Here is an 11,796-nt window from a genome sequence, read left to right on the forward strand (position 1 = left end):
TTTTTTCTTTTCTATTTGTAGGAAGGTGGATATTGATTTGAGTTTGTTCCTCATGGGTACCAAAAATCTCCTAGTATCAATAATTACAAAATGGGGTTGTTTATAGATTTATCATTTATGCACTCAAACTATAAATTAAGATATAAAAGATGACCAATGCTATAGTTACTAATTATTTTACAATATTTTTACAAATTGTTATTGTAACCAACTTATTACTATTTTTCATCTAAACCTACCACTAATATCACTTTTTCATTTACTAATAATCATTAACCACATCAAATTAGTAGTTTGTAAAATAATTTGTATCTCGAGCATTAGTTAGAAAAGAGTGAACGACTGTGTAAAAATTTAAAGATGAGAAAAAAATAGATTTGAAAATATTGGAGGTCTATTTGCTGAGCAGCTGTCAAATTCAATATTCTTCTCTGTTATGGTATTGAAAAGACACTACGATTAAAATTAGAATGCAACTGTAATTGACTTTGCCCTGATTGCTTAAAAGTAGTTCAGTTCGATCGTTGGATATAAACTATTTCATTTACTTTAATTGATGTATTTGAAGCCATTTATCTTCTAAAAAATTTTTTAAGGTTTGCTAGCATCTACAAATTTTTTTTTTTTTTTTTGTAACATACAATAATTTTTTTAAAAGAAATAAACACACATACAAAAACAAATTGAATGGGGTTCTAATGTAAAATCACACCACAAACTGCATTAAAAAATCATGGAAAATTTTAAATGTGAGTCAAGCTATATTACAAATAACATATATTATGACAATAATATATTACATACATATTATATCTGCCACGTGGATATATAATGGGTGAAGAAATAGACATTAATTTGTTTTATAAATCATAGTGTATAAATTAACACGTTATTTTATATTAAATTTAACAAATCTAAATTTGAACACTCTACAAATTGAAACATTAATTAATTTTTTTCTATAAAAAGACAATTAAGAGTAGAATGATTCACACCTTAAGTGAGTGTTTGGATTGCACTGAAATAGAGAGCATAGCTGTGTTTGTGCGTTTTGTTGAAAAAATGTGGGTTTCATGGCATTATTCATGGACTCACAAAAGTCATCCAAACACAGATTTCAATATAAATTTGAGTCTCATATCACTATTCACACATTTAAAAATTATTTTGTTACAGTATTTTTAGTTTTTAATTTAAAAAAAAAAATTATAAATTATAAATTTGTTCATGTACTCACAAAAGTCATCCAAACATAGATTTCAATATAAATTTGAGTCCCACATCACTATTCACACATTTAAAAATTATTTTGTTACAGTATTTTCAGTTTTAGTTTTCAATTTTAACAAAAATAAGCTTAATCTAAATAAATCCTAAATACCTTTGATGAAAATACTAATAAGTGAAAGTTAAACTACAAAATTATTCAATTATTTAAATTTGCTTTAGTCTTTACTCTAGTATCTACTTTTTGTTTTTTATTTTGTTGTTGAGAATAATAATATTCACTCCTTTTTAAAACCTTGTACCGTTTCAATTTTAGGCAGAGTACGGTAATTTGGTTCGACAAATCTTGTTTTTGCCTGATTATTAAATTCGAACTTTGATTGCACTGGAACCTGTACTTGAAGTGACACACGCGTTCACCCAATCTACGTTATACCCCGCCTCTGCCCCTTTGGTCCCTCACTCCCTACACACTCACAAAGGAGCCACACACACAAACTGACAACAGTCTCTGCTCGTGTCGTGTAGGACGAGTATCTTACATGAAATGATACCATTTCATTTGTATAAATACAATAAATGAGAAATATATATATAAATATCTATTTATTAACATATATATATTTCATTTGTTAGTAATAAAGTTTTTTTTTTTTTTTTTAATAACATATCTCATACTTCTTAAATTTTGGTTATTTTTGTTATTTTTGTATGACATATTTCACCTTTATTAAATTTTGATAGAGCTAACCTCCAGTGTCATTTGATTCCAAATATAGCAAATGCCTCTCCTCGTGTAGGCCACCTAATTTTTCAACTACCTCATTTCCCTCTTAAACCCCCCATACCAAATAGCCAAAAACCAACCCATACCAAACCCTCCAACTCTGCCCACCTCCTCTTACATTTATCACATCTCAAACTCTCAAATATCTAGTGCACCTAGTTTTCTCCGCCTCCCTTCATATCTCCAACACCACTACATAACATAACATAACATAGCAACATTTTTAAGGAATGGTTCTTTAAACTCGTCGTCTCTAGTTAGTAAAACCTACAAGGAACTGGTCGTGTCGTCTAGAATCAGTTGTCAGATAATCCAGTGTCATTCACCCGTGTGACGAGCTAAGCAGACAACTGCTGCCAATCTATCATTACAATGTACGTTCTGATATCTCTCCACCGCCGCGGCCACCGCCATCTCCGCCACGTCAAAGACCTTTCCACAACCGCGCATTCACAACTCCACGTCCCTCTCAACCACCCGACCTTTCTCGTATGGGCCTCCAACACCTCCCTCGGCAAAACCCTAGTCTCCACAGGCCTCGCCGCCTCCTCTCTCCTCAACCCCATTCCGAAGCCTCGTAAATTCCTCTACCTCAAGCCCATCCAAACCGGCTTCCCTTCCGACTCCGACTCCTCCTCCGTCTTCCACAAGCTCTCCCGCCTCTCTCTGCTCCGCCGCCACAACCTCCCTCATTTCTCTCTCTTCTCCTCCAATCACATCCTTAAAGCCTCATTCCCCGCCGCCAATTCCGCCCTCGGCCAAGAAATCTCCGAGACCCCCCATTCTGGAATGCGCGACTTGGGCTACTACGAGGAGGCGAAGCCCGAGGGGGACGTTGGAGGCGGCGCGGCGTCCCAATTGGTGTGTAAGACGCTGTACGCGTGGCGGGAGGCAGTGTCGCCGCACCTGGCGGCCGAGAGGGAGAGCGGGGTGGTGGAGGACGCGGCGGTGCTCGAATTGCTGCAGAAGTGTTTGAGATTTGAATTGGGAGGTGGTGGGGAAAAGGGGAAGGAAACAGAGATTTTCTGTGTGGTTGAGACTGCCGGCGGGGTTGCGAGTCCCGGACCTTCGGGCTCTCTTCAATGTGACTTGTATAGGTATCTGAATCTTTCATCACCTGGCTTAATATTGGTTTACAATGATAGTAATGAATTCTGTGAAATTTTAGTTGTTTTCAAATTTATATTGGGTGCTTTGCTTTACTAATTTTTTTTAAAAAAAATATTGGCTGACTGGTCAAATTCTAATTCTTTTGTATTTTAAACTAAAGTAGTTAAGATTTCTATATATTTTTTTTTCAATTGAGGAAAATAAAATATAAGAATTCGTATTATAAGTAAAGAAGATTGTGTGTTTGGATGAGTTTTTTTCATCAGCCTATTTAGTTTATTGTGTAAAATACACTTGCTTTGCTCAGGTCAATGTTGCACATTCAACAGAATATCACAGGGGTCACAAAGGCTATGGGTGCATTTATATAAGCCGTTAGAAAACGGTGTCTTAAGTTTAAAGTTAGCGTTTGTAAAATAGTTATGAATAGTTGTGGTTGCAAAACAAAGTTTTGGGTTTTAAAGACTTTCTTTTAAACTCCCAAAATGACTAACCAAATGGACCCTATATAGCAAGACCCTTTTTTTTTTTTTAATAGTTTGCTAAATTTTTTTTTTTTGTAATTATAATCTTTGTTGCATATGTCGGCAGGCCTTTCCGTTTACCTGGTATTCTAGTTGGAGATGGGCGGCTGGGTGGTATTTCTGGAACCATTTCAGCTTATGAGAGTTTGAAACTTCGAGGTTATGACATTGCTGCTGTTGTTTTTGAGGATCATGGCCTTGTAAATGAGATGCCATTACTGTCTTATCTGCGAAATAGGTAAATTAGCTCTTATTAATCTTTTCCCTTTTTGTATATTATTATTTTAAGCAATTATATGCAGACTACATAATGTTCATCACAGGTTATATAGTTTGATTTCTCATGACCTGATATTGTTCTTCCATCATCTAACTAATTGTTAATTTTTCTTGTACTTGTGTAGTAAGAGTGATCTATATGTGTATTTAATCCATTGTCATTGTTTTTTTTCTAGGGTGCCTGTGCTTGTCCTGCCACCAGTTCCGAAAGATCTATCAAATGACTTGATGGAATGGTTTGATGAATCTCGTGGTGTATTTGATTCTTTGAAGGAAGAGATGTTATCAGCTTATTCAAAAAGAATGATGAGATTGCAAGACATGCCAAAGAAAGCAGGAGAGATTTTCTGGTGGCCATTTACTCAGCACCAACTTGTACCTGAAGAAGCTGTTACAGTGATTGATTCACGACATGGTGAGAACTTTGCGGTCTTCAAGGTTCGTGTGGTAGCAATGGTCAATGGTTTTATATTTTCTCCTTTTCCTTTCATATGTTTCTTTTTCTGTCTGTCTCCCCCAACTGACTGCTGCTGTAATATGCTAAATTAACTCCATTCTATTTCCATTGTAGGCTCAGAATAATGAATTCATAACTCAACAGTTTGATGCATGTGCTAGTTGGTGGACTCAGGGTCCTGACACTACTTTACAGGTCAATCTCATTAGTAGTTTCTGAGCTTTTTTTTTTTTTTTTTTTTTTCCCTTATTGAATGTGAGTCCATAGGAATGAATTGGGTGATAGTTTTCTCTTACTAGGGGATCTAAACCATACAGTCAGTGTGCTAAACATCATTTCCCCACCATTTTAGTATTGAATGTTTGCCCTGAGTATAGAGTTATTGCAATTTATATTCTTCAGTGATAGCATTTCTGAAAATTTTAATGTGGTTTTTGTTTAGGTGGTTTCAGACTGAGCTCGCAAGAGATATGGGTTATGCTGCTGCAAGATTTGGACATGTAATGTTTCCTGAGAATGTTTATGAACCAGCCTTAGAATGTGCTGAGCTTTTGCTTGAAGGTGTGGGGAAAGGTTAGTATTTCTTTTCTTCTTTTTAGCCAAATAGGATCTTTTTTTTGTTGTTGAAATTATTACTTCACATTTGTTTTTGATAGAAACTTCCAGATACTTTAAGCTCTCTATAATGTTATCAGTTGAATCCATATTTTAGTAAATGTCTGTCCTCAAATATACTGTCCTCTTTAGTTCAAGGGTTGGCCAGAGATTGGTCAATGAAAGATAATGCTGATGGTAGGAGAGGGGTTACATATTGAGAAGAGCCTGTTTTTCTCATTTATTTTCTTTTCTTATGTCATGTTCTACTGCTCATTTGTTTGCTGTATATAAATAATGCTTGGGCTGTTTCACCATGCAGGTTGGGCTTCCCGAACATTCTTTTCAGATAATGGATCTACGGCAATTGAAATTGCTCTCAAGATGGCATTTCGTAAATTCTCCTATGATCATGGAATCCTTTCAGATGTTCACAAGGATAATACAGCTAGCCAAAGGGTTGAGCTTATGGTGGGCTTTACTAATTCTGTTTTCATTGATTACTTATAGTTTACATATTCTGTGATAAATTTTTTTTTAAGAGATATACTCTCTGATGGAACAGTGCTGTAATTCTTTTCAATTGTTATAGGAGAATTTTCTGTTAATATTCAAATCAATACGCTGGTAACTAAGGCGGCTTAATTATTTCACAGGTCTTAGCTCTTCAAGGATCCTATCATGGTGATACTTTGGGTGCTATGGAAGCACAAGCGCCATCTTCTTACACAGGCTTTCTGCAGCAGCCATGGTATGAACACTTAGATACAAGCATGTATGAAAAAGTTCCAAATATATTTCTTTATATGTTTGGAATTTTGGAGTTTGTCTAGGTTAATAAATGGTGATATGTCTCTAGTTTTTTTGTGATTCCTAAATATTTATATCTATGGCTATAGATGAGCCATTTTGACAAAAGAAAATTTAGATATTGAAGCAATTAGGTCATCAAATAGTTTTTGACTTTTTTTACCTTTTCACGAGAAGATAATTTCCTCATTCTAGTCCAGTAATAGCAGGTATCAATGAAAAACAAGCTATTTGTCATCAAACCTTGTTAATCATTGATTTATGTGTTTTCACAGGTACACTGGAAGAGGCCTTTTTCTGGATCCTCCTACAGTCTACATGTGCAATGGTGTTTGGAAACTTTCCTTACCTGAAGGGTTGCATTTAGAGATTTCAAAACTTGAAAATAAGGGTAAACCATATATATATATTTTCTTTTTTTAAGTCTACCATCATTCTTAATTGCCATTTGGATCTTGTTTTGTGTCTATTTGAAAATTTTTCCACCTTTTTATATTTTACAGCCTTCAGTTCACGTGATGAAATTTTTCATAAGATAAGGGATAAGTCAGATCTTGCCAGAATTTATTCGTCTTATATATCAGAACAATTATCACAATATTCTGGATCAGGAGGGTTTTACCATATAGGAGCGTTGATTATGGAACCAGGTAAGATAAGCTTACTATTATTCTGTTTCAACCCTCTGTTAAATTTTCATATTATCTTCTTATTCATTTGGAAACTAAAATTAAATTTTTCATGAACTTTATTCTATTGTTTGAAACTTGATGCTGCAGTTTTATTATCTCTTAAACATGAAAAAGGATATAATGGATATAATGTCTGACTCTGAGTCCATCTACTGCATCAGAATTACCTGTGCTGGATGTGGTGCATAGAAATTTTGGTTTTTGCTGTATTACATATTTGTTGGTTTTCACTGTATCTCCAGTTTGTTGGTTCTCTCTCTAGAAGTCAATTTGATATGCTTACTGATATACTCACTGTATTATATATTTTCATGTTTTGATTGTTAAAAAGTAAATGCAAGTAATTTCATAGAAGGTTATAACTTATAGACAATTGTCTGGTTGAATTCTTTATAAGGTCTTCTTAGACTTGAATTATAGGAGTGCACATGTAATAATTTGAAAATATTCCAAAAAGGAAATCACCTCATCAAGCCTATTAATTTTAAATATTTATTCTTACAAAATCAATATTCTGCTAATTATTCTCGATTGGAAAAGGTTTGGATGACATGTTTCCCGTCATATGCATTGCACATGACTCACTTGGTCGGTTGAATTAAGTGAGTCATGTGCATTACACATGACAAGGATAACAGTCATCTTCCTATTGGTGGTTGGAGCCCAAGGCTTCAAACATGTTTGGAGCTGAACTTTGTCCTTCTCGATTTTATTGCACATCTTCCAATAATTTCTGATATGTTGGCAATTTTTTCCAAAATTGTGAATGACTCACTGAGAATTATCTTTTCGACCCTCAATTTCTAAGTGAATTTTCTGAAACCACAGCATAAATTTGTAATTTCACTGGCTTTGATTTTCAGTTTTTAAAATTTCAACCTTAATAATGGGAAGGAAGGTTAGATCATTGGTTAAAGACTCTTTGGAGGCATGTGTTTGGTATTGGTATTTGTGATTCAGATCAATGATCATGTAATATTATATACCATATTTAATGTTGGCATAGCTGTTTTTTCCTGGAAACTGTGCAGTTTACTCATTTAATCTTTTTGACTGTAATGCAGTTATACTAGGTGCTGGAGGAATGCATATGATTGATCCACTTTTCCAGCGGGTACTTGTTAATGAGTGCCGAAGTAAAAAAATTCCAGTTATCTTTGATGAGGTTTTTACGGGTTTCTGGCGTCTGGGAAGAGAGGTTGGTTGCCCTTAAGTTACATTTCACTCTATATTTACTTGAAAAAAGAAAAAAAAAAAAAAAAAAGGAAAACAACTTTTTAGATCACTTAATTGATTGGAAATTTGTCTCTTCTGGCAGACTGCAGCAGAACTACTTGGTTGTGTACCAGATATTGCCTGCTTTGCAAAGCTGATGACTGGTGGAATTATACCCTTGGCTGCCACATTGGCAACAAATGCTATATTTAACTCATTTATCGGAGAATCAAAGGTAATCTATGGGCTGTTTTTTTTTTTTTTTTTTTTGGTTTCTTTTTCATTTTTGTGTGTTAGTTAGGGCTAAAATATAGAAGAAATTTTATATAGGAAGTTGACATATTGGCTTCTGGTAGTGTACTCTTGGCTGTCACATTTGTTGCCCTTGATTGTATTTCACCCTTTGATTCAGAATGTGATAAAGGGAATGACAGGGACTGGTTAATAGCAATGCTAGAACACTCAAGGGTGAATCAGTTTATATGCGGTGAAGTCTTAGACACGGATATTTTCTTTCTGTGTTCTCACTTTACAAAGCTTTGTCATTTAAATTCCCTGGTAGTTGCAGCATGTACACATTGGGTTCTGCCACCTTTTTTTGGCCTTCTTTGATAAGTTATTACCAATATATTTGGCTGTCAAAGCAGGATTATGCTTAAAAAAATTGGTATAAAAGGGTTTGTTTAACTTAATTCATTCAAGTAATCTAACTTTGAGGTAGTTTGAGCATATTTAGGCCCTGTTAGTTTTTGTGTCAAATGTTTCCTACAAAAAATATTTTCATTGGAAAATGAGTTGTTTTAAGCTGTTTGGTTGTTACCTGGAATATAATTTTCTAGCTTTTGTTTGCACTAAATTCATTAATGACGATGGCGGTTGAGGGGAGGAAAGTGGTGGTGGCAGATGACTGGTGACGATAGCAATGGCAGGTGGGTGGTGGTAGTAACAGTGATCAGTGATTGATGTTGGCTAGTATTCTGAAGATCCCAAGCACCACCTGTATCTTAAAAACTCTAATGTCCCTTGTTTTTATGTGTTTGTGCTGAACAGTGCTCTTGATATTTATTAAGGAATAAAGTGCTTAAATGCTGTTCATTCTTGTTGTAGCTGAAAGCCCTTCTGCATGGACACTCATACTCTGGACATGCTATGGGATGCACAGCAGCTGTTAAATCCATAAAATGGTTCAAAGATCCCCAGACAAACCTAAATATCACTGATGAAGGAAGGTCGCTTAGGGAGGTATGTTGATTATGTCTTTTTTTAACTCATGTGATACAAATCTTCCATTAACTTGTATGTGTTAATAATTTATAAATGGGGCATTACAGTACTACAGATGGCAGAACCTCTTTTTTTTTTTTTTTTTTAGATACTCAAATTCAAACTTTTCTGGATGAATTCATCAGTTATATTTAATTCTAACATTTAGCTAGCTATTCCCCTCCCCCCCCACCCCCAACCCAAAAAAAAAAAAAAAAATTCACAGATCATCTTATAGGGATCATGCTATAAATATCATTATGGGATCTGTAAATTAATCATTTGTCTTTAAATGCTTGCAGCTATGGGATGAAGATGTGGTGCAGCAGATCTCATCACATCCTGCAGTTGAAAGAGTGGTAGCACTGGGGACTCTCTTTGCCTTAGAACTCCGAGCAGAAGGCAGTAATGCTGGGTATTGTCTGATTGGCTTATCATTTGAATTATTTTAAAATTTCATCTTCAAGTAATTTTCATGGTAGCACTACGTGCCACTGTTACACTTTCCAACTAATAAGCTGGAAGGTTACTCTGAAATTTATTTCCTTAAGAAACTGTTATGTGAAGCATCTTGGACTTCCACAGCTTCTCTGTCATAACCATGTAAACAGTAAATGGTGATCCTGTATGGTTCATCATGTCTGACATCATTGCAAGGATGATCGAGATCAATCAAGGAGCTAATTTTGAGCTTGTCTGGCTTCAAATAGAAGGCAATTAATGGTTATTCAAACACCATAATTCTCTTTTCTTTTCTTTTTTCTTTTTTTTGAGAAACCCATAATTGTCTCATTGATCTGATGATTTGAGGATCTATGAGCAAGTGTAGGCAATGGTATTTGTGGCATAATCAGTCTATTTCTGCTTTATGACTCACTTAAAAAACCTATTGCCATACGGTCCATATCCCTGTTATAACAAACTCTTACTTTTGGTCTGTTTTTCTCTTCCTTGTGACCTGATTTTCCGCCATTGTGCATGCACTACTGCATGTGTTCCAGTTCAGTCCTTATCTATGTTTTAATGTTTATCCCCTCATTTAGGAAGTTCTGCTCTAAGTGCGTCTTTTACAGGTATGCATCGCAATATGCTAGCTCTCTTCTTCAGAATCTCCGTCAGGATGGCATTTACACGAGGCCTTTGGGCAATGTCATATATCTCATGTGCGGGCCCTGCACATCTCCTGAGATCTGCAGCCAATTACTCGTTAAACTTTACAAAAGACTTGAAGACTTTGACCAGTTTCACCAAATTAGAGAGGAGAATTCTCAAAGCTATGGTGGTTGAATCATTGCTAGCTATTCAAAGTCTATTCTTTTTTGGGCCCATGTAGAGCATCTGAGTTTATTATTTGTAAGGATTCACAATCATTAATTATTATTATTATTTTTTTCCAGAAGCTATAATTGGTGATAATTTGATATTCTTGCCATTCTTCATCAGTCATTTTGTGGTATTTTATAATATTTGCTTGACTGCTCGGCGGCTCCTTGACAAATATGGGCTTCAATAGAGGAATGAAGTATCTAAGCTAAATATTATTATCCACATTTATCATGGTTTTTGATTAAATATCTTCCCACCATAGGCAATGAACAAAGTTGCATGAGCTCAATCACATAATTTGAGCAATAAAGGTCCTTCATCAATCACTTCTTGTTTCGCCTCTCCAATTATTGGCTGGGTTAAATTTAAACTCAATGCAACTATAGGTAGATTTGCATGTTCAGCCTATCTTGAGAGGAATAGCAGTGTGAAAATCGTTGGTTTATGGGCTAAAATGTTATATGATACACTGAAAATGCGAGCCTCTTCAGCAAAAAATAATAATAATAAAAAATAAATAAATAAAGGTGATAGAACCGATGTCAGTAAACCCACACAAGGCTCCTCCATTTATACTTGTATTCGTTTAGGAACAATTTATCTAGTTTTTTGTTAAAAAGTTTTATATGAAAGTGTGTTAAAGTATACTTTGTACTTTGAAAAAGTGAGAAAAAATAGGAAAAAGTGAAGTTTTAAAAAGTTGTATATAAAAGTTAAAAGTTAAAAACTAAAACTTAAAACTGATATCAAACTCAAGTACACAAAGCAAGCTAGGTTTGAAATCTCAATGAGCATGATGGGGTGTCAAAACAATTTCTCATTTTTCTCTAGTTTTAGGAACATTAATTGTTAGACCCTTGATCCTTGATAGGGGTGATTAAATTACGTGTGTCATGTGTGGCACCTTCCATCCATGCCAACCACAGAAACTCATGGACATGAAGGAAGCATATCATGGGCTGAGCAAGATTCCTTAAAGAAATAGAAGACTATATTGCCTCACTCATTGTGGTCCATGCAAACTCGTGTTTGACTTTAGAGGCAATGTGTTTGTTGCCTTGCAAAGGTAATGAATCTGTGGTCGTGGTTTGGTAGACTATAAGCTACACGTGTGTTGTGCCAGTGGGATGAGTCGTGACGGCTTTGTATGGGCTTCGCCATGGCCTATGGGCATATTGTTGTGCAGTGAGTATAGCTCGCTTGTGTGCAGGGAAAAACATTTTTCGGGTTATGGCTTACATGACCAAGTATGGTTGGGTTGCATACGGAAGTGCATCAAACAATGCAAAATAGAAAAATTTATTAATTTTACACATCTAAGCCCTCAAATCATTTACGTCGGTCAAGCTAAAAATTGTGTAAATTTGTAAAGTTGATACAATAATTGTGTAAATTTAAACTAACGTTATTCATTTTGCATTTAGTTTTATCATTTTTTTACGTATCTCGAGAATAAAAAAAAAAAAGGAGTGGATGATAGCTGTTGTGTATGAAGAAAGATAAATAATTAAA

At 34.9% G+C, this 11,796-nt stretch overlaps 1 protein-coding gene across 1 annotated transcript; it reads left to right on the plus strand.

The window, feature by feature from the left end:
* Positions 1-2,071: 2,071 nt before the first annotated feature.
* Positions 2,072-10,438, plus strand: LOC115977399 (bifunctional dethiobiotin synthetase/7,8-diamino-pelargonic acid aminotransferase, mitochondrial). Its single transcript, XM_031099229.1, has 14 exons — positions 2,072-3,111; positions 3,716-3,886; positions 4,104-4,365; positions 4,499-4,579; positions 4,837-4,957; positions 5,301-5,449; positions 5,635-5,729; positions 6,064-6,179; positions 6,292-6,438; positions 7,545-7,678; positions 7,799-7,930; positions 8,803-8,937; positions 9,261-9,373; positions 10,032-10,438. Exons 1-14 carry the CDS (start codon positions 2,387-2,389, stop codon positions 10,243-10,245), a joined length of 2,595 nt encoding a protein of 864 aa, XP_030955089.1. The 5' UTR covers positions 2,072-2,386; the 3' UTR covers positions 10,246-10,438.
* The last annotated feature ends 1,358 nt before the right edge of the window (positions 10,439-11,796 follow it).

Source organism: Quercus lobata, chromosome 2 (genome assembly GCF_001633185.2).
Source record: "Quercus lobata isolate SW786 chromosome 2, ValleyOak3.0 Primary Assembly, whole genome shotgun sequence".
Lineage (NCBI taxonomy): Eukaryota > Viridiplantae > Streptophyta > Magnoliopsida > Fagales > Fagaceae > Quercus > Quercus lobata.

Excerpts from the sequence above, each read along its gene's own strand:
- LOC115977399 (XM_031099229.1), top strand. The coding sequence starts at position 2,387 with ATGTACGTTCTGATATCTCTCCACCGCCGCGGCCACCGCCATCTCCGC. Across the intron at positions 4,958-5,300 it reads GCTTGAAGGTGTGGGGAAAG|GTTGGGCTTCCCGAACATTC; the intron begins GTTAGTATTTCT and ends TTCACCATGCAG. Across the intron at positions 6,439-7,544 it reads AGCGTTGATTATGGAACCAG|TTATACTAGGTGCTGGAGGA; the intron begins GTAAGATAAGCT and ends ACTGTAATGCAG.